The 23,793-nt window shown below is 45.2% G+C and overlaps 1 protein-coding gene across 4 annotated transcripts in view; it reads left to right on the forward strand.

The window, feature by feature from the left end:
- The window catches only part of LOC112235393 (phospholipid-transporting ATPase IH-like), a 100,310-nt gene that overhangs the window by 26,184 nt on the left and 50,333 nt on the right, over positions 1 to 23,793 (forward strand). For 3 of the 4 annotated variants that reach the window (XM_042323872.1, XM_042323875.1, XM_042323873.1), the window contains exons 2-8: positions 18,564 to 18,686; positions 19,079 to 19,168; positions 19,298 to 19,486; positions 20,174 to 20,302; positions 20,622 to 20,725; positions 20,840 to 20,890; positions 21,010 to 21,074. In XM_042323872.1, the coding sequence (XP_042179806.1) occupies positions 18,564 to 18,686; positions 19,079 to 19,168; positions 19,298 to 19,486; positions 20,174 to 20,302; positions 20,622 to 20,725; positions 20,840 to 20,890; positions 21,010 to 21,074 (751 nt within the window). The remainder of the gene's footprint in view (positions 1 to 18,563; positions 18,687 to 19,078; positions 19,169 to 19,297; positions 19,487 to 20,173; positions 20,303 to 20,621; positions 20,726 to 20,839; positions 20,891 to 21,009; positions 21,075 to 23,793) is intronic. The other variant, XM_042323874.1, reaches the window with a different exon arrangement.

Consider the following 23,793-nt stretch of genomic DNA (forward strand, 5'->3'; position numbering starts at 1 on the left):
CACACTGTTATCTTTCACACAACCTTGTGTAGTGGTGGACAGTAACACACTTTAACTGCCTGTTTTTATCAGAAATCCGTCTAACCACTGTGCTGCTCCTTGCCCAGTGAGTGTTGTTGGATTGGTCCCTAGTCTCTCTGTGTGACTGCAAATGGACCAGCAGGCAGTCATGTCCAAGAGGGAGAGAGGCTGAAATGTAATCTCCCCCGTTAAACCCCAACTCCCCCCTCACTCCCCCCTCTCCCCCTTAATGCTGCTGTCGATAGTCAGCCTGTATCTTCATTGATGCTTCCCATCAAATATTAACACGGCGTCTCCCTTCTTTATATTGCTCGCTCTCTACTGAGGCGGCATTACAACATCTAAGTGCCTGTGCATTAGAATCCAGGAATTGTCCCAGCAGTGGGGGATGGGTTGTCCTGCACTTGCTGTTTACGACAATTACAGCACTGTTTCCACCAGTGTAACTGTTACTGTCACTGTCTAGTATAGTAACTAATTCACTAAACACATTCCTACACTTACAGTACCAGTCAAAAGGTTGGACACACCTACTCATTCAATGGTTTTTCTTTATTTTGTAACGGTTTTCTTGAGTTGATGGAGAGGCGGACCAAAATGCAGCGTGGTTACTATTCATGGTTCTTTAATAAAGCAACTACACATGAACAAACTAACAAAACAAGAAACGTGAAAAACCAACAGCCCTATCTGGTGCAAACACAGAGACAGGAACAATCACCCACAAAACCCAACAGGCTACCTAAATATGGTTCCCAATCAGAGACAATGACTAACACCTGCCTCTGATTGAGAACCATATCAGGCCAAACATAGAAATAGACAAACCAGACATGTAACATAGAATGCCCACTCAGATCACACCCTGACCAAACAAAACATAGAAACATACAAAGCAAACTATGGTCAGGGTGTGACAGTCCCCCTCCCAAGGTGCTGACTCCGGCCGCAAAACCTGAACCTATTGGGGAGGGTCTGGGTGGGCATATGTCCGCTGTGGCGGCTCTGGTGCTGGACGTGGCCCCCACTTCACCATAGTCTTAGTCCGCCCCCTTGTCCGCTTCCGTGGCCTCCTAACCACGGTGACCCTACTAAATGACCCCACTGGACTGAGGGGCAGCTCGGGACCGAGGGGCGGAAGCTCGGGACAGAGGGGCGGAAGCTCGGGACAGAGGGGCGGAAGCTCGGGACAGAGGGGCGGAAGCTCGGGACAGAGGGGCGGAAGCTCGGGACAGAGGGGCGGAAGCTCGGGACAGAGGGGCGGAAGCTCGGGACAGAGGGGCGGAAGCTCTGGACAGAGGGGCGGAAGCTCTGGACAGAGGCTGAGGGGCTCTGGGGCCTCTGGGCTGAGGGTCTCTTGGGCCTCTGGGCTGACCGGCGGCACTGGCGGCCCCTGGCTGACTGGCGGCACTGGCGGCACTGGCGACTCCTTGCAGACTGGCGGCACTGGCGGCTCCTTGCAGACTGGCGGCACTGGCGGCTCCTTGCAGACTGGCGGCACTGGCGGCTCCTTGCAGACTGGCGGCACTGGTGGCTCCTTGCAGACTGGCGGCACTGGCGGCTCCTTGCAGACTGGCGGCACTGGCGGCTCCTTGCAGACTGGCGGCACTGGCGCTCCTTGCAGCTGGGCAGGCGGGCAGACTGGCGGACTGGTGCTGGGCAGACGGGTAGCTCAGATGGCGCTGGGCAGACGGGAAGCTCCGGCAACGCTGGAGAGGAAGGCTCTGGCAGCGCTGGACAGGCGGGAGCACCTGTAAGGATGAGACGGAGAGACAGCCTGGTGCGGGGGGCTGGTGCGTGGAGGTGGTACCGGATAGACCGGACCGTGCATGCGCACTGGAGATCTTGAGCACCAAGCCTGCCCAACCTTACCCGGTTGAATGGTCCCGGTCGCCCTGCCAGTGCGGAGAGGTGGAATAGCCCGCACTGGGCTATGCAGGCGAACCGGGGACACCGTGCGCAAGGCTGGTGCCCTGTAAGCCGGCCCAAGGAGACGCACTGGAGACCAGATGCGTAGAGCCGGCTTCATGGCACTTGGCTCGATGCCCACTCTAGCCCGGCCGATACGCGGAGCTGGAATGTACCGCACCGGGCTATGCACCCGCACTGGGGACACCGTGCGCTCCACAACATAACACGGTGCCTGCCCGGTCTCTCTCGCCCCCCGGTAAGCACAGGAAGTTGGTGCAGGTCTCCTACCTGGCTTCGCCACACTTCCTGTGTGCCCCCCCCAATACATTTTTGGGTCTGACTCTTGGGCTTCCATCCACACCGCCGTGCTGCCTCCTCATACCAGCGCCTCTCCGCCTTCGCCGCCTCCAGCTCTTCCTTGGGGCGGCGATATTCTCCTGGCTGTGCCCAGGGTCCTTTACCGTCCAACTCATCCTCCCAAGTCCAGTCCTCCTTGCGCTGCTCCTGCTGCCGCTGCCTGTCACCACGCCGCTTGGTCCTTTTGTGGTGGGTGATTCTGTAACGGTTTTCTTGAGTTGATGGAGAGGCGGACCAAAACGCAGCGTGGTTACTATTCATGGTTCTTTAATAAAGCAACTACACATGAACAAACTAACAAAACAAGAAACGTGAAAAACCAAAACAGCCCTATCTGGTGCAAACACAGAGACAGGAACAATCACCCACAAAACCCAACAGGCTACCTAAATATGGTTCCCAATCAGAGACAATGACTAACACCTGCCTCTGATTGAGAACCATATCAGGCCAAACATAGAAATAGACAAACTAGACATGTAACATAGAATGCCCACTCAGATCACACCCCGACCAAACAAAACATAGAAACATACAAAGCAAACTATGGTCAGGGTGTGACATATTTGTACAATTTTCTATATTGTAGAATAATAGTGAAGACATCAAAACTATGAAAGTAAAAACCAATAAAGTGTTAAACAAATCTACATGTATTTTAGATTCTTCAAAGTAGCCACCCTTTGCTTTTGATGACAGCTTTGCACACACTTGGCATTCTCTCAACCAGCTTCACCAGGAATGCTTTCCCAGCAGTCTTGAAGGAGTTCCCACATATGCTGAGCACTTGTTGGCTGCTTTTCCATCAATCTATGGTCCAACTCAACCCAAACTATCTCAATTGGGATGAGGTCAGGTAATTGTGGAGGTCAGGTCATCTGATGCAGCACTACATCACTCTGCTTCTTGGTCAAATAGCTCTTATACACTCTGGATGTGTGTTGGGTCATTGTCCTGTTGGAAAACAAATGATAGTCACACTAAGTGCAAACCAGATGGGATGGAGTATCGCTGCAGAATGCTGTGGTAGCTATACTGGTTAAGTGTGCCTTGGATTCTAAATAAATCACCAACACTGTCACCAGCAAAGCACCCCTACACCGTCACCTCCTTTTTCCCTGCTTCATGGTGGGAACCAAACATGCAGAGATCATCCGTTCACCTACTCTGCGCCTCACAAAGACACAGCGGTTGGAACCAAAAATCTATTTGGACTCATCAGACCAAAGAACAGATTTCCACAGGTCTAATGTCCATTGCTCGTGTTTCTTGGCCCAAGCAAGTCTCTTCTTATTATTGGTGTCCTTTAGTAGTGGTTTCTTTGCAGCAATTCGACCATGAAGGACTGATTCACGCAGTCTCCTCTGAACAGTTGATGTTGAGATGTGTCTGTTACTTGAGCTCTGTGAAGCATTTATTTGGGCTGCAATTTCTGAGAATGGTAACTCTAATGAGCTTATCCTCTGCAGCAGAGGTAACTCTGGGTTTTCCTTTCCTCTGGCGGTCCTCATGAGAGCCAGTTTCATCATGGCTATTGATGATTTTTGCGACTGCACTTGAAGAAATTTTCAAAGTTCTTGAAAGGTTCCATATTGACTGACCTTCATGTTTTAATGTAATGATGGACTGTTGTTTCTCTTTGTTTATTTGAGCTGTTCTTGCCATAATATGGACTTGGTCTTTTACCAAATAGGGCTATCTACTGTATACCCCCCTACCTTGTCATAACACAACTGATTCGCTCAAACGCATTAAGATGTAAAGAAATTCCACAAATTAACTTAACACCTGTTAATTGAAATGCATTCCAGGTGACTACCTCAGGAAGCTGGATGAGAGAATGCCAAGCGTGTGCAAAGCTGTCATAATGGCAAAGGGTGGCTATTTGAAGAATCTCAAATATAAAATATATTTAGATTTGAATTTTTTTTACACTTTTTTGGTTACTACATGTAAAATATATTTTTATATTTTTAACACTTTTTTGCCTACGACATGATTCCGTATGTGTTATTTCATATGTGTTTTGACGTCTTCACTATTATTCTATAATGTAGAAAATTTAAAAAAATTAAGAAAAACCCTTGAATGAATATGTGTCCAAACTGCGATGCATACAAAGCCCTTCCCTGCCCTCCTTTTTTGGCAAATACGACCACGACTCCATTTTGTCGCTCCCAGCCTATAGACAGAAACTTAAACAGGAAACGCCCGTGCTCAGGTCTGCTCAACATGATTCGATCACGTGGACTGAGATATGTTCCGGATAGCGTTGAACAACAACATTGATGTATATCCTGATTCGGTGAGTGAGTTTATTAGCAAGTGCATCGGTGATGTTCTACCCACGGCGACTATTAAAACCTTCCCCAACCAGAAACCGTGGATTGATGGCAGCATTCGCGCAAAACTGAAAGCGCGAACCCCTGCTTTTAATCATGGCAAGGCGACCGGAAACATGACCAAACACAAACAATGTAGCTATTCCCTCCGCAAGGCAACCAAACAAGCTAAGCGTCAGTATAGAGACAAAGTAGAGTCGCAATTCAACGGCTCAGACACGAGAGGTATGTGGCAGGGTCTACAGTCAATCACGGACTACAAAAAGAAAACCAGCCCCGTCGCGGACCCCGATATCTTGCTACCAGACAAACTAAACACCTTCTTTGCTCGCTTTGAGGACAATATAGTGCCACCGACACGGCCCGCTACCAAAACCTGCTGGCTCTCCTTCACCGTGAGTAAAACATTTAAACGTGTTAACCCTTGCAAGGCTGCTGGCACAGACGGCATCCCAAGCCGCGTCCTCAGAGCATGCTCAGACCAGCAGGCTGGTGTGTTTACGGACATAATCAATCAATCCCTATCCCAGTCTGCTGTTTCCACATGCTTCCATTGTTCCTGTTCCCAAGAAAGCTAAGGTAACTGAGATAAATGACTATCGCCCCGTAGCACTCACTTCCGTCATCATGAAGTGCTTTGAGAGTCTAGTCAAGGATCATATCACCTCCACCCTACCTGACACCCTAGACCCACTCAAATTTGCTTACCGCCCCAATAGGTCAACAGACGAAGCAATCGCAATCACACTGCACGCCCTAACCCATCTGGACAAGAGGAATACCTATGTAAGAATGCTGTTCATCGACTACAGCTCAGCATTTAACACCATAGTACCCTCCAAACTTGTCATCAAGCTTGATTCCCTGGGTCTCGACCTCACCCTATGCAACTGGGTCCTGGACTTTCTGACGGGATGCCCCCAGGTGGTGAAGGTAGGAAACAACATCTCCACCCCGCTGATCCTCAACACTGGGGCCCCACAAGGGTGCATTCTCAGCCCTCTCCTGTACTCCCTGTTCACCCATGACTGCGTGGCCACGCACGCCTCCAACTCAATCATCAAGTTTGCAGACGGCACCACAGTGGTAGGGCCCTCGGAGTGTGGTGTCAGGAAAATAACCTCACACTCAACGTCAACAAAACAAAGGAGATGATCGTGGACTTCAGGAAACAGCAGAGGGAGCAGCCCCCTATCCACATCGATGGGACAGTAGTGGAGAAGGTGGAAAGTTTTAAGTTTTAAGTTCACGGACAAACTGAAATGGTCCAACCACACAGACAGCGTGGTGAAGAAGGCGCTAGGCGCAACAGCGCCTCTTCAACCTCAGGAAGCTTAAGAAATTTGGCTTGTCACCTAAATCACTCACAAACATTTACAGATGCACAATCGAGAGCTTCCTGTCGGGCTGTATCACCGCCTGGTACAGCAACTGCTCCGCCCACAACCATAAGGCTCTCCAGAGGGTAGTGAGGTCTGCACAACGCATCACCGGGGGAAAACTACCTGCCCTCCAGGACACCTACACCACCCCATGTCACAGGAAAGCCAAAAAGATCATGAAGGACAACAACCACCCGAGCCTCTGACTGTTCACCCCGCCATCATCCAGAAAGCGAGGTCAGTACAGGTGCATCAAAGCAGGGACCGAGAGACTGAAAAACGGCTTCTATCTCAAGGCCATCAGACTGTTAAACAGCTATCACTAACATTGAGTGGCTGCTGCCAATATACTGACTCAAATCTCTGGCCACTTAATAATACAAAATTGAATATAATAAATGTATCACTAGTCACTTTAAACAATGCCACTTTATATAATGTTTACATACCCTACATTACTCATCTCATGTGTATACTGTACTCTATACCATCTACTGTATCTTGCCTATGCTGTTCGGCCATCGCTCATCCATATATTTTAATGTACATATTCTTATTCATACCTTTACACTTGTGTGTGTATAAGGTAGTTGTTGTGAAATTGTTAGATTACTTGTTAGATATTACTGCATGGTCGGAACTAGAAGCATTTCGCTACATTCGTATTAACATCTGCTAAACATGTGTATGTGACCAATAAAATGTTATTTGATTTGGTACTGTATATCCCATAGAACAGTGGTTCACAAATTGGTGGGTTAGGGTAACCTTAATTGAGTTTGACTGATTACTTTTGGAATGAGATTGTGGACTGGAAACTGGCTAGAAATGTGATTCTGGTTGACTTGGAAGGTCACAGGAAACTACTTCAGATAAACCATATCAAAACAATCACTGCCAATGAATTCACAAAAGGCTTCTGGGAATAGCGTACTCACCATTAGGGAATGAGGCTAAATGTATCCTCCTGCTACTGAACAGTGACAGGAAGTCCTTGGTTATCAAAAGGAAGCGGTGACTGATCCTTTAAAGGGGCGGCCAGTGAGAAGCAGGGAGAAAGTCAATGCGTCCACTAAGTGACGACGACAGAGAAAAAGTGGCCACTTTATGTCTAATAGCAAAAGGTTCTCCATTGATTTTTGTCTCCCCGTATTTTTCCCCTTTAACTATAAATACGCTCCCGTCCTGAAACCTGACCCAGTACTAACTATTAAAACCTCTAGAATAGAAGAAGTCTAGTATTACAACCGGCTGGATCAGAAGTCAGCGTTAATCGTGGGACTTTGATTTTATTAGACACAGACCGGTCTTAATGCAAAATGTCTTAAAACTCTAAAAGCTTAAATGTAATCAGTAAAAGAATGTTGTCGGCTTAGCACTACATAAACGGTTGTCTGTGGCGGGAGAGAGAGAGGGGCTGGGCTGGAACAGAGACTCTAATAAGGTTAGAGATGCATTACCTGGGGAGGCGACATTACAGAACACTGAGTTCCTGGGAGGACGATTGAACTGTCATCTACAGTATGATAAAGTGCATAATAAAGCCTTACTCTGCCTTCTTAACAACGCTATCAGCAAGACAGGTCCTGCAGGCCCCAGTTCTGTCATCCCTGGACTACTGTCCAGTTGTTTGGTCAGGTGACACAAAGAAGAACTTAGGAAAATTACAATTGTCCCAGAACAGGGCAGGGTGGCTGGCCCTTAAATGTAGACAGTGAGCTAGCATTAATAATATGCATGTAAATCTCTCCTGGCTCAAAAAAGAGGAGAGATTGACTTCATCACTACTTGTTTTTGTAAGAAGTGTTGACAAGCTGAATGCACTGAGCTGTCTGTTTAAACTACTAGCACACAGCTCAGACACCCATGCATACCCCACAAGACATGCCACCAGAGGTCTCTTCACAGTCCCCAAGTCCAGAACAGACAACGGGAGGCGCACAGTACTACATAGAGCCATGACTACGTGGAACTCTATTCCACACTGTACACCTTATAGAACAGCTGGACTGTGAAGAGACACACACACACACAGGCACAGACACGCATACACACACATGATAACATAAGCACTATACAGACACATTCACATGGATTTTGTGTTGTAGATATGTGGTAGTAGAGTAGGGGCCTGAGGGAACACATGTAATGTGTTGTGAAATGTATTGTAATGTTTTTTAAATTGTATATAACTGCCTTAATTTCACTGGTCCCCAGGAAGAGTAGCTGCTGCCTTGGCAGGAACTAATGGGGATCCTTAATAAATACAAATATAAAAGCAAAAGCAATGAGTGGCACTTACAGGGTCAGAGTTCACCAAGACGTAAAGGTTTTCAGATGTTTTTCATACATCCAAGTCTACAGTAAATACCTAAATGTTTCAGGCCTCAGGCGAATGAGAAATGACACCATCTAACTCCATTCAAATCTTGATATTACAAATGAATTTGACCGTGCCAAATTTGTTTGAATATTTACCAGCATGATTTAGAGTATCCGTCACTGACAAACAGGACCATATGGTTAACTGAGCCGACCATGAACAGGCAAATGGAGTGATTAGAAGAGGTCACTAGCGGGCCACGGGGCCTAGTGTGAGAGAACAGAGTAGTGTGTTAGAACATGAGGAGAGGGCTTGATTCAAACCCAGTGAAGAGACTATACTAGGCCAGTGGTATAATGGCATGCAGTGCCTAAGTTCCAAATGGAATGCTGAAAGAGGTCAGGCTGACCCTGCAGTCAGAGATCTAATCAGTGATTGTTGTGGACATTCTCATCAGCGATCCTCTAGTCCAGTGATTCCCAACTCCAGTCCTCCAGTACCCCTCAACAACATACATTTGTGTAGCCCCAGACAAGCAAACCTGATTCATCTCATTGAGGGCCTGATGATTAGTTGATAAGCTGAATAAGGTCTGCGTGTCTGGGGCTCCAATATAAATATGTACCTTTGGGGTACTGGAGATGGGAAACATTGGACTATACTAGGTAAGGAAGCCCACAACAGTCATTGATTTGATCTCTCTGACTGCAGTCAGGCTGACCTCTTTCAGCCTTCCATTTGCATAGCATTATACCACTTACTCTGCTAACCCCTGGTTGGGGATGACCATGTATGGAATTACAAGTATCAATGGTTACTGAATCTGTATACCTCTCCCACTTGATGCCTCAGTAAGCAAGACCCCCAACTGTCTTAGACCCCCAACTGTCTTAGACCCCCAACTATTCTAGACCGCCATCTATCGTAGGCCCCCAACTGTCTTAGACCCCCAACTATTCTAGACCGCCATCTGTCGTAGGCCCCCAACTGTCTTAGACCCCCAACTGCCCTCATTACTAGATATGTTTTATGTTTGTTCCTCATTCCATGCTCCTTGGTTGGACTGAGAGGTCCTGTACTGTAGCAACAGTGTTGTCTTCTTTAGAATGGAGGAAGCCCAGCTAGCACATAACGTTCTGAGAACCATACGTTTCTTAGAGCTTGGTGAGAGCGTGGTTGTCCTATGGATATTTAGCATTAAACCTTCCCATAATGTTTCCTACAGGTTTCTTCATGATTCTATTAAAAGTAATGTTCTCAAATTGTTCAGAGAACGTTACAAGTATCGTTCCTCTATGGGAATTTCAGTACTTCTACATAAGGTTTTCTCCAGGTTTCCTCGTGGTTGTATTAAAAGTCATGTTCTCAGAATATTAAGAAACAATTCTATAAAAAACAAGAAAACATTAGTAACGCTCAAAGAACGTTGTAGAAATGTTATTTAAAAACATTTACATTCCGTTCTCAGCTACAACAAAACAATTTGAATCTGTCCTCTATCTTAAGTGATTTTAATGAGTGCGTGTTTCCTTTGAAATAGGGTTTGAACAGTCTAAAATGAACAGCTTTGTATGAGTAAAAAAACACATGGCATGCTCGCTGCATCCTGGTGGCGCAGTGGACTAATTCAATGGATAAAGAACAGAAGATCATAGGTTTGAATCTCACTGACGCCATGCCACAATAAAAAATGAATGTGTTTGCATGAATAATGCCTAAGCACATGAATTTCCATGTGTCCTATCTGTGCTGGGAGTTAGAAACCATTAAGCTAGCAGTCTTATTGAAACATCTTCTTAGAACGTTATTTAATTACCTTCAAATAACCTAGAATTTCCGTTCTCAGATCGTTAATAAAACCTCCCAGGAAAACTTTCAGGGAACCATAGATAAACGTTCTCAGAACCTCCCTGCAACCTAAAAATGTATGTTCCCAGAACAGGCTAAATGTTCACTTCCATTCTCAGAATGGTAAAAAATGAAATCCGTTTTAATCATCAGGAAACGTATGGCTTTGTTCCCACAACTTCTAAGGAACCAAAAGTGCCAGCTGGGAGGAAGCAGATGGGGTGTGGGAGAAGAGGTCAGGAGGCAGATGGAGAGAGAGATGTGTGGTCAGGAGTTATATGGAGAGATAGAGATGTGTGGGAGAAGAGGGCAGGAGGTAGATAGAGAGAGATGTGTGGGAGAAGAGGGCAGGAGGTAGATAGAGAGAGATGTGAGGGAGAAGAGGGCAGGAGGCAGACAGAGAGGAGAGGAGTGGACGAGAAGAGGGCAGGAGATAGATAGAGAGAGATGTGTGGGAGAAGAGGGCAGGAGGCAGACAGAGAGGGGAGGAGTGGACAAGAAGAGGGCAGGATGTAGATAGAGAGAGATGTGTGGGAGAAGAGGGCAGGAGGCAGGGAGAAGAGGACAGAGAGATGTGTGGGAGAAGAGGACAGAGTCAGACAGAGAGGGGAGGAGTGGACGAGAAGAGGGCAGGATGTAGATAGAGAGAGATGTGTGGGAGAAGAGGGCAGACAGAGAGGAGAGGAGTGGGCGAGAAGAGGGCAGGATGTAGATAGAGAGAGATGTGTGGGAGAAGAGGACAGACAGAGAGTAGAGGAGTGGGCGAGAAGATTGCAGGAGATAGATAGAGAGAGAGGAGTGGGCGAGACGAGAGTGTTGTCAGCATCTCGACTCAAGCTAACCATTCTATCTATACTGTATGTGCTCTCCTCTTCTCTCCTCCATGAGAGCACCAGAAAGACTGTGTACTATCAGCAGACATGCCATGATGATACGCCATGTACAAGAGATATTGGTCCTGTACCAATACTAAAGGCACTCTTCCCTTCTCCACCACTTAGAAGTATAATCACAGATCCCACACCTTACTGGATGGGTGAAAACGATGTAGAGGAACTGTTATTTTCACCTATCCTGTCATGTTACGTCAGTGTTTACTGGTTCTCGTCAGGCAGGGAGTATGTGCCGTATTTATGCGTGGGCTTGTACCCTCATTAACGTTGCCCCACCTCATGTTCTAACAGGAACATCAGTTTGTGTCTTTAATGTGCTATTTCTTAGAGGATATATTTTAAAGCCCGGGAAAAAAAATCTGTTTTGGAAGAGGGTTGTTTTTTAGAATAGAATATAGAATACATCTTTATCATCCATAAAGTCAATAGGTTCATTTGGTTCTAGTTGTGTGGATGTCTCAATGGCTGCGGTCTGTACCCGTTGTTTCTCTGGTTGAGGGTGACTCCCTTTCCTCTGTCAGGCAGAGGACAATACAGTGTTCATGGTAGAAGCTGCCTCCTCTGCTCCTGAACAATAAACACTCTCTCTCTCTCGCTCTCACACCCGCTCTTTCTCTCGTGACTCATCTGAGATAGGGAGTGGTGTATGTCTGAGAGTGAGCTGAGTGAGCAAGACAAATGTAGGGATTGTGAAAAGGAAAGAGAAAGCAAGAGTGTGGGCTGACCGTGAGAGAGAGCGGACCAGCTCTTATCTGGGGAGAGGAGATCCCAGCTGTTCCCAGTCTGCTGCTGATACACACAGAACAGAAGGCTGCTCTTCTCTCCTCTCTCTTCCTCATGCTCTGTCTTCTCTCATCTCTTCTGCTGCTCAGATCACTGAAGCAGGCCAGCTACGGCTGCATCTCAATAGTCTATAGTGGCATCCTCTTCTCCACTCTTAACCCTTTCATTGGTGAACCAGCATCATGATACTAGAAGACTTTGCCACTATAGACTTTTGGGATCTATCCCCAGAATCACCAGTCAAAGGATAAGGAGACTAGAAGAGGGTGTTGCTATAGACTACTGAGATGCACCCTTGGATGGCATGTTTCAGGTCAGATAAGACCAATTCAAACCTCCTTAGGCTCAATGATCCAGAGGTGGAGTCTCCTCCTATCCTGTCTGAGGTGTGTATAGGACAGGTGAGCTCAAAATAGCTGAGCACTAGTGGGGGTGACCAGAGTAGTCTAGGAGGCTAGGAGTGCTCAGTGACTTAACCCCACGAGACACGGCTGGAGACTAGGAGTGCCCAGTGAATTAACCCTGTGAGACACGGCTGGAGACTAGGAGTGCTCAGTGATTTAACCCTGTGAGACACGGCTGGGGACTAGGAGTGCTCAGTGAATTAACCCTGTGAGACACGGCTGGAGACTAGGAGTGCCCAGTGAATTAACCCTGTGAGACACGGCTGGAGACCAGGAGTGCTCAGTGAATTAACCCTGTGAGACACGGCTGGAGACTAGGAGTGCCCAGTGACTTAACCCTGTGAGACACGGCTGGAGACTAGGAGTGCTCAGTGAATTAACCCTGTGAGACACGGCTGGAGACTAGGAGTGCTCAGTGAATTAACCCTGTGAGACACGGCTGGAGACTAGGAGTGCCCAGTGAATTAACCCTGTGAGACACGGCTGGAGACTAGGAGTGCCCAGTGAATTAACCCTGTGAGACACGGCTGGAGACTAGGAGTGCCCAGTGAATTAACCCTGTGAGACACGGCTGGAGACTAGGAGTGCCCAGTGAATTAACCCTGTGAGACACGGCTGGAGACTAGGAGTGCCCAGTGAATTAACCCCGCGAGACACGGGGAATTGGAGTGCTCAGTGACTTAACCCTGTGAGACACGTGCTGGAGACTGGAGACTAGGAGTGCCCAGTGAATTAACCCTGTGAGACACGGCTGGAGACTAGGAGTGCCCAGTGAATTAACCCTGTGAGACACGGTTGGAGACTAGGAGTGCTCAGTGAATTAACCCTGTGAGACACGGCTGGAGACTAGGAGTGCCCAGTGAATTAACCCTGTGAAACACGGCTGGAGACTAGGAGTGCCCAGTGAATTAACCCTGTGAAACACGGCTGGAGACTAGGAGTGCCCAGTGAATTAACCCTGTGAGACACGGCTGGAGACTAGGAGTGCCCAGTGAATTAACCCTGTGAGACACGGCTGGAGACTAGGAGTGCCCAGTGAATTAACCCTGTGAGACACGGCTGGAGACTAGGAGTGCCCAGTGAATTAACCCTGTGAGACACGGCTGGAGACTAGGAGTGCCCAGTGAATTAACCCTGTGAGACACGGCTGGAGACTAGGAGTGCCCAGTGAATTAACCCTGTGAGACACGGCTAGAGACTAGGAGTGCTCAGTGAATTAACCCTGTGAGACACGGCTGGAGACTAGGAGTGCCCAGTGAATTAACCCTGTGAGACACGGCTGGAGACTAGGAGTGCCCAGTGAATTAACCCTGTGAGACACGGCTGGAGACTAGGAGTGCCCAGTGAATTAACCCTGTGAGACACGGCTGGAGACTAGGAGTGCTCAGTGAATTAACCCTGTGAGACACGGCTGGAGACTAGGAGTGCCCAGTGATTTAACCCTGTGAGACACGGCTGGAGACTAGGAGTGCTCAGTGATTTAACCCTGTGAGACACGGCTGGAGACTAGGAGTGCTCAGTGATTTAACCCTGTGAGACACGGCTGGAGACTAGGAGTGCTCAGTGACTTAACCCTGTGAGACACGGCTGGAGACTAGGAGTGCCCAGTGACTTAACCCCGCGAGACACGGCTGGAGACTAGGAGTGCTCAGTGATTTAACCCTGTGAGACACGGCTGGAGACTAGGAGTGCCCAGTGAATTAACCCTGTGAGACACGGCTGGAGACTAGGAGTGCTCAGTGAATTAACCCTGTGAGACACGGCTGGAGACTAGGAGTGCCCAGTGAATTAACCCTGTGAGACACGGCTGGAGACTAGGAGTGCTCAGTGAATTAACCCTGTGAGACACGGCTGGAGACTAGGAGTGCCCAGTGAATTAACCCTGTGAGACACGGCTGGAGACTAGGAGTGCTCAGTGAATTAACCCCGCGAGACATGGCTGAAAACTAGGGTACGTTGCTAGGGAAAAACAATCCTATTCCCTGGACAGGGATTACCGTCACCTCTTTTTATACTGCATCAGGAGATGTGTGTGTAATGTCTGTTTGTCTGGGCAAGGGGAGGTCAGTGTGATAATGATTTCACTATTCATCCTGTGAACGTTGTTATAACATCCATGCTATCTTTACTCAGGAGAAGATACTAACTCATATCAAACAACAAACCAATCACAATGAGTTGCCAACAGCAACAAACTGACGCAGAGGCTATAAGCCACTCTAGTAAAGAGAGCATTGTTGACAGCTGTAGTATAGTAATACTATGGTATGGAGACAGCTGTAGTATAGTAATACTATGGTATGGAGAAAGCTGTAGTATAGTAATACTATGGTATGGAGACAGCTGTAGTATAGTAATACTATGGTATGGAGAAAGCTGTAGTATAGTAATACTATGGTATGGAGACAGCTGTAGTATAGTAATACTATGGTATGGAGACAGCTGTAGTATGGTAATACTATGGTATAGAGACAGATGTAGTATAGTAATACTATGGTTTGGAGAAAGCTGTAGTATAGTAATACTATGGTATGGAGACAGATGTAGTATAGTAATACTATGGTATAGAGACAGATGTAGTATAGTAATACTATGGTATGGAGACAGATGTAGTATAGTAATACTATGGTATGGAGACAGCTGTAGTATAGTAATACTATGGTATAGAGACAGATGTAGTATAGTAATACTATGGTATGGAGAAAGCTGTAGTATAGTAATACTATGGTATGGAGAAAGCTGTAGTATAGTAATACTATGCTGCAGTCCCCTGTGAGACACAGGCTTGTGCTCAGCAGCCAACCAAGGTAACAGGAGAACTTATTCAGGGACGAGTAAAGTGAGTAATTCACTTTAATACTGAATCTCTGGTATTCTGCTAGCGCGTTAGACCCTAGCAACGTGTTGACTTCCGATTGACTCCTATTTCTATTTTCTCCAAAAAATGAAACTTTTAATGAATTAAAATCTGGTTCTATGAATGAAATCATGTAGAGAGCTAGGGCTGAATGTTTTATAAGAGAAATACACTGCCCAGGACAAGATAAGTTAAAAGGTTACATTTTGTTACAGTACATTGTGATGCAACAACAATACTGTATGATGAAACTGTAAGCCCAATTGTCCCTGTGCCATTTAGAAGACACTTTTATCCAAAGTGTCTTCCAGTCATGCGTGCAGACATTACTATGATTGGGTGGTCCCGGGAATCAAACCCACTACCCTGGTGTTACAAACGCGATGCTCTGCCAACTGAACGACAAACGACTAATTCATTAACAAGAGCTAACGGATGTTTAATCTGCTTGGCCGATATACCACAGTGCCCTCTGTGGGTAAAAATAATATCTAAAGGGATGTTAGCCTGTACTCGCCCCACTTACATAACCGCTAGCTAAAGATGCTAATGCTACACATGCTGGCTCAATGTAATCCCTGTCTAATGGGATGGATGGGTGGACCCGTGGTGCGGTAGGGGCCTTCTGAGCGTAGTTTCAGCGGCCATACTAGGAAACCACACTCATCACCTCACACTGGCCTCTTATGAACCACAGCTTACCAGAGCCTGGATGGCTGAACACATTTGCTTGTCTTACAGGTTATACTGAAAAACCACACTGGAACTTTGCGGAATATCCTCACAGTGGAATCAGTTCAAATCAAACATTGTGACAAACTGACCTTTTAAATAGCTGAGGTTTGATTGATTAGGTATGCAGAGTAGCAACCGTTTAGGTGTTGATAAGATCATTCCCTGCAGCCTCTGTCTTGCTCCAGTGAGTGTGTCTACAGAAAGAACCAGGTCGGACTGTATCTTAGGCTAGGTTGACTATCTTAGGCTAGGTCGGACTGTATCTTAGGCTAGATGGAACTGTATCTTAGGCTAGGTCGGACTGTATCTTAGGCTAGGTTGGACTGTATCTTAGGCTAGGTCGGACTGTATCGTAGGCTAGGTGGAACTGTATCTTAGGCTGGGTCGGACTGTATCTTAGGCTAGGTCGAACTGTATATTAGGCTATGTTGATTGTATTTTAGGCTAGGTTGACTTTATCTTAGGTTAGATTGACTGTACCTTAGATTAGGTTGACTGTACCTTAGGCTAGATTGACTGTATCTTAGGCTAGGTTGACTGTATCTTAGGCTAGGTCGACTGTATATTGGCTAGGTTGACTATCTTGGGCTAGGTTGACTGTATCTTAGGCTAGGTCGACTGTATATTGGCTAGGTTGACTATCTTGGGCTAGGTTGACTATCTTAGGCTAGGTTGACTGTATCTTAGGCTAGGTTGACTGTATATTGGCTAGGTTGACTATCTTAGGCTAGGTTGACTGTATCTTAGGCTAGGTTGACTGTATCTTAGGCTAGGTTGACTGTATCTTAGGCTAGGTTGACTGTATCTTAGGCTAGGTTGACTGTATCTTAGGCTAGGTCGACTGTATCTTAGGCTAGGTTGACTGTATCTTAGGCTAGGTTGACTGTATCTTAGGCTAGGTCGACTGTATCTTAGGCTAGGTTGACTGTATCTTAGGCTAGGTTGACTGTATCTTAGGCTAGGTTGACTGTATCTTAGGCTAGGTCGACTGTATCTTAGGCTAGGTTGACTGTATCTTAGGCTAGGTTGACTGTATCTTAGGCTAGGTCGACTGTATCTTAGGGCTAGGGTTGACTGTATCTTAGGCTAGGTTGACTGTATCTTAGGCTAGGTTGACTGTATCTTAGGCTAGGTTGACTGTATCTTAGACTGCTAGGGTTGACTGTATCTTAGGCTAGGTTGACTGTATCTTAGGCTAGGTTGACTGTATCTTAGGCTAGGTTGACTGTATCTTAGGCTAGGTTGACTGTATCTTAGGCTAGGTTGACTGTATCTTAGGCTAGGTTGACTGTATCTTAGGCTAGGTTGACTGTATCTTAGGCTAGGTTGACTGTATCTTAGGCTAGGTTGACTGTATCTTAGGCTAGGTCGACTGTATCTTAGGCTAGGTCGACTGTATCTTAGGCTAGGTCGACTGTATCTTAGGCTAGGTTGAGGAGTGATATTGCCACTATGGTGCATTTGTAAGAATACAGGAATGATGGTCGAAGACAAGGTTTCCAGTTCAGGGTATTTATTAACTCATTAAAAAAGGCACAGCAAACGGACGCAGGAGCACATGGGAGGTAGGATGGCGATATGGAATGGCTTGAAAGGCCGGTAGGTAAGGTTTTGGTCTGGAGGGAATACAAAGGGGACATGGATACAACACATTCACATACAAGACAAATTGTCAGAACTAAGGAGACATACAAAGTATAACATGCTAACCAAACATAAGACATGACCAATATCTATGGAACTCAGGATATACACTATATTCAGATGAAGGAGGTATTCTAAGGAAAGTATAGCATTATATACATACTCTGATTGGCAATACAGGCTAGAAAGTTAGTGTTGGAATGCTCAGAATGGGGCGCCCGGCTCAAACCCGGGAGGTAGCCCGGTTCTAAATGGAATGCAGTCAATGCTAACCCAGTCCACTTGGGGCATGCCCGGGGGATTAATCAAATCCCCTCAGTGTCTCTCTGTCTGGGCTTGTCCAGATTCTTGAGCTGGCTCACTGGTGATAAACAGACATGGGCAAACATGTAGCACTCTACTGGACGCAACCCATTTAGCTACTTAAGGCTCAGCGAGTAAGAAAATTACTTTAAGATGATATTATATTTGATTTGATTTCCCTCTTTTTATATTTGATTCTGTTTGATTAGATTCTATTCTGTTTGACTATTCCAGACAGGTGTGAAATCAGTGGGTTGACCTTCCTATGGTGTTGTGGTGTGTGTTGGTGTGTGTTTGTATATAGGCGTGTGTCATAGTTAGTGTTGAATGGGAGAGTTATTGTAAGGTGAAAGGCTTGTAGCCAACACTCATTTATCATTCTCCACCCGGTTACATGACTCAGAGCCCTTACTCACTGCTACTGAAGGTCTGTTGTGTTGTGTTTGTTAGGTCGCCACTTTATTACACTCAACACAGTCATTTATTCTGTTTGCGACTGTAATGCTATTGTGTCTGCCAGACTGTCTCTGCATTCAACAACACTAACCAAGTTTGGTGAGACAAAGACATGTTGGCTGGAGCAGGAAGCAACTGCCTGACAACCAGCCAGTCAGGCCCCCAGCCAGGCAATGAGGCTACATTTGTTGCCCCTGTGTCTTCTCCTGTCCTGTCCTGACCTGCCCTGATTTGTCCTGTCATGATCTGACCTGACCTGTGTGCTGACCTGGCATTGACCTTTGACGTCTTGACCTCTGTGCAGTGTGTTGGAGAGGAGAACTGGGTGGACACCAGGACGGTGTACATCGGAAACAAGGAGCCCCCACCGGGAGCGGAGGCCTACATTCCCCAGAGATACCCCGACAACCGCATCATCTCCTCCAAGGTGAGAACCACAACCATGCTACAACCACATTACAACCACGTTATAACCACATTACAACCACATTATAACCACATTACAACCATGTTATAACCACATTACAACCATGTTACAACCACATTATAACCACATTACAACCACGTTATAACCACATTACAACCATGCTAGAACCACATTACAACCACGTTATAACCACATTACAACCATGTCATAACCACATTACAACCACATTACAACCACGTTATAACCACATTACAACCATGCTACAACCACATTACAACCACGTTATAACCACATTACAACCACATTACAACCAAGTTATAACCACATTACAACCACGTTATAACCACGTTACAACCATGTTATACCATTTGCTGTTGCTTCCCTTTCCACAGTACACCTTCTGGAATTTTGTTCCGAAGAATTTGTTTGAGCAGTTTAGAAGAATTGCCAATTTCTACTTCCTCATCATATTTCTTGTCCAGGTCAGATCTTGACTGGTAGATTCAATTTGAGTCAATTTAAGGTTTTGTTGGCAAGAAATATAAATCTGGCAAACGCAGAAGTTTCAGATAACAATAGATCATTCTCTTTTTCTCTCTCGCCCTCTTCAGTTGATAATTGACACTCCCACCAGTCCCATCACCAGCGGACTACCTCTCTTCTTTGTCATCACTGTCACGGCCATCAAACAGGGCTATGAGGACTGGCTCAGGCACAAAGCAGACAATGCTATTAACCAGTGTCCTGTGCACGAGGTGCAGCATGGGAAGGTGATCAGGAAACAGAGTCGTAAGCTGAGGGTACGTATCATCCTACAGCTGAAAATGACCAGGGATCAAACCTGGGTTCTTTGGATCAGGGGTTGGCAAACTTTCTTGCTTCGTGACCCAAAAATATACATTAATTTGGAGTCACGACCCACCATAAGGGTTGAGCAGAGAAAAAAATATAAACAGACCAAAGAATAAGTACCAAATATCATTTTGAGAGAACATTTTCAATTTTAAATCTAATTTCCTGCAATTCTACACATTTTGTCATGGAGCTGAGAGAAAGTTGTGCAATTTTTAAGCACATTTCCTGCATATTTTAACATGGCTAATGCTGTGTTATTATGCTCAAAACATTCTAAAACAATCTATCTAGTTTTATTTTGTTGATTGTAAGTTCTCAAAGATTCTAGACTATTATAAAAAATATATATATATGTCCATTATCTTTTCTACACACTTTCTAATTTGGTTTTAGTTGTTTACTTTCCAATTTTTTAGGTAAAATGTTTTGCAATGCACAACAAGGGTCATCCCGCTACCAACCTGGACCCTCAGTGACCCACAAGTGGGTTCGACCCACAGTTTGGGAACCACTGCTTTAGACAACTCAAGACTGTGTTATCCTATTGAGCTAAAGACATCTCTCTCACACTCTACCTTCCAACTCACCCATTCACCCTTCCTTCCTTCCTTCCTTCCTTCCCTCTCTCCCAGGTGGGTGATGTGGTGCTGATCAAGGAAGATGAGACGTTCCCCTGTGACCTCATCCTTCTCTCCACCAGTAGGGAGGACGGGACCTGTTTTGTCACTACAGCCAGTCTGGACGGGGAGTCCAGTCACAAGGTAACACTACACTCTGACTGAGAGAGAGGAGGAGGGAGATGGGAGAGGTGGCTGAGGCAGAGATAAAGAAAGAATGGGATAGAGTTGAGGGAGAACAGAAGAGTAAAAGAGAGAGTGAGCGTGGGAGACGGGACAGAGAGGAAAGAGTGAGTGAGAGAGAGGGTATGAGTGTGTATGTGAGGGATATAGAGAGATGGAGCGAAATGGAGAGAGAGAGTTTGTATTCTGTTTCATTAGAGGGGTAGTGTGAGATGCGTCTTGGCTCGGTGTGTTCCTGATCTTGCTGTGACTCTCTCCATCCCTCCATCCCTCCACAAAGACCTACTATGCTGTGCAGGACACTAAGGCCTTCATCACAGAGGAAGATTTCGATACTCTACAGGCTTCTATTGAATGTGAACAACCACAACCAGACCTCTACAAGTGAGTGACAACACTGCACACAACACTGCATCCAGACAATCAGAACTGGTTGTATAGAGAAAAACAACGCAAAACACACCAACTCACACATGCATTCCCTCTCTCCTTGGACAGATTCGTGGGCCGAATCAATATTTATTCGGACAGAAACGAGCCCATCGCGAGGTAAATCCATACCCAGGAAATTGACTCCAAATTCAGGAAGTCATTGCTCGTGTGTTTGCACAAAAATATATATATATATATATTTTCTAACAGAGAAGTGTGTTCTGTGTTTTCTTCAGGCCTTTAGGATCTGAGAACCTACTTCTCAGAGGGGCGACACTGAAAAACACACAGCACATATATGGTAAGACACTACACTGGGTGACCTTGTAATGACATCACTAATAGAATCTAAAGACACTACACTGGGTGACCTTGTAATGACATCACGAATAGAATCTAAAGACACTACACTGGGTGACCTTGTAATGACATCACTAATAGAATCTAAAGACACTACACTGGGTGACCTTGTAATGACATCACTAATAGAATCTAAAGACACTACACTGGGTGACCTTGTAATGACATCACTAATAGAATCCAAAGACACTACACTGGGTGACCTTGTAATGACATCACTAATAGAATCTAAAGACACCACACTGGGTGACCTTGTAATGACATCACTAATAGAACCTAAAGACACTACACTGGGTGACCTTGTAATGACATCACTAATAGAATCTAAAGACACTACACTGGGTGACCTTGTAATGACATCACTAATAGAATCTAAAGACACTACACTGGGTGACCTTGTAATGACATCACTAATAGAATCTAAAGACACTACACTGGGTGACCTTGTAATGACATCACTAATAGAATCTAAAGACACTACACTGGGTGACCTTGTAATGACATCACTAATAGAATCTAAAGACACTACACTGGGTGACCTTGTAATGACATCACTAATAGAATCTAAAGACACTACACTGGGTGACCTTGTAATGACATCACTAATAGAATCTAAAGACACTACACTGGGTGACCTTGTAATGACATCACTAATAGAATCTAAAGACACTACACTGGGTGACCTTGTAATGACATCACTAATAGAATCTAAAGACACTACACTGGGCGACCTTGTAATGACATCACTAATAGAATCTAAAGACACTACACTGGGTGACCTTGTAATGACATCACTAATAGAATCTAAAGACACTACACTGGGTGACCTTGTAATGACATCACTAATAGAATCTAAAGACACTACACTGGGTGACCTTGTAATGACATCACTAATAGAATCTAAAGACACTACACTGGGTGACCTTGTAATGACATCACTAATAGAATCTAAAGACACTACACTGGGTGACCTTGTAATGACATCACTAATAGAATCTAAAGACACTACACTGGGTGACCTTGTAATGACATCACTAATAGAATCTAAAGACACTACACTGGGTGACCTTGTAATGACATCACTAATAGAATCTAAAGACACTACACTGGGTGACCTTGTAATGACATCACTAATAGAATCTAAAGACACCACACTGGGTGACCTTGTAATGACATCACTAATAGAATCTAAAGACACTACACTGGGTGACCTTGTAATGACATCACTAATAGAATCTAAAGACACTACACTGGGTGACCTTGTAATGACATCACTAATAGAATCTAAAGACACTACACTCGACCTTGTAATGACATCACTAATAGAATCTAAAGACACTACACTGGGTGACCTTGTAATGACATCACTAATAGAATCTAAAGACACTACACTGGGTGACCTTGTAATGACATCACTAATAGAATCTAAAGACACTACACTGGGTGACCTTGTAATGACATCACTAATAGAATCTAAAGACACTACACTGGGTGACCTTGTAATGACATCACTAATAGAATCTAAAGACACTACACTGGGTGACCTTGTAATGACATCACTAATAGAATCTAAAGACACTACACTGGGTGACCTTGTAATGACATCACTAATAGAATCTAAAGACACTACACTGGGTGACCTTGTAATGACATCACTAATAGAATCTAAAGACACTACACTGGGTGACCTTGTAATGACATCACTAATAGAATCTAAAGACACTACACTGGGTGACCTTGTAATGACATCACTAATAGAATCTAAAGACACTACACTGGGTGACCTTGTAATGACATCACTAATAGAATCTAAAGACACTACACTGGGTGACCTTGTAATGACATCACTAATAGAATCTAAAGACACTACACTGGGTGACCTTGTAATGACATCACTAATAGAATCTAAAGACACTACACTGGGTGACCTTGTAATGACATCACTAATAGAATCTAAAGACACTACACTGGGTGACCTTGTAATGACATCACTAATAGAATCCAAAGACACTACACTGGGACCTTGTAATGACATCACTTGACACTACACTGGGTGACCTTGTAATGACATCACTAATAGAATCTAAAGACACTACACTGGGTGACCTTGTAATGACATCACTAATAGAATCTAAAGACACTACACTGGGTGACCTTGTAATGACATCACTAATAGAATCTAAAGACACTACACTGGGTGACCTTGTAATGACATCACTAATAGAATCTAAAGACACTACACTGGGTGACCTTGTAATGACATCACTAATAGAATCTAAAGACACTACACTGGGTGACCTTGTAATGACATCACTAATAGAATCCAAAGACACTACACTGGGTGACCTTGTAATGACATCACTAATAGAATCTAAAGACACTACACTGGGTGACCTTGTAATGACATCACTAATAGAATCTAAAGACACTACACTGGGTGACCTTGTAATGACATCACTAATAGAATCTAAAGACACTACACTGGGTGACCTTGTAATGACATCACTAATAGAATCTAAAGACACTACACTGGGTGACCTTGTAATGACATCACTAATAGAATCAAAGACACTACACTGGGTGATCACTTGTACACTGGGTGATGACATCACTAATAGAATCTAAAGACACTACACTGGGTGACCTTGTAATGACATCAC

The sequence above is a fragment of the Oncorhynchus tshawytscha genome, linkage group LG07 (assembly GCF_018296145.1).
Source record: "Oncorhynchus tshawytscha isolate Ot180627B linkage group LG07, Otsh_v2.0, whole genome shotgun sequence".
NCBI lineage: Eukaryota > Metazoa > Chordata > Actinopteri > Salmoniformes > Salmonidae > Oncorhynchus > Oncorhynchus tshawytscha.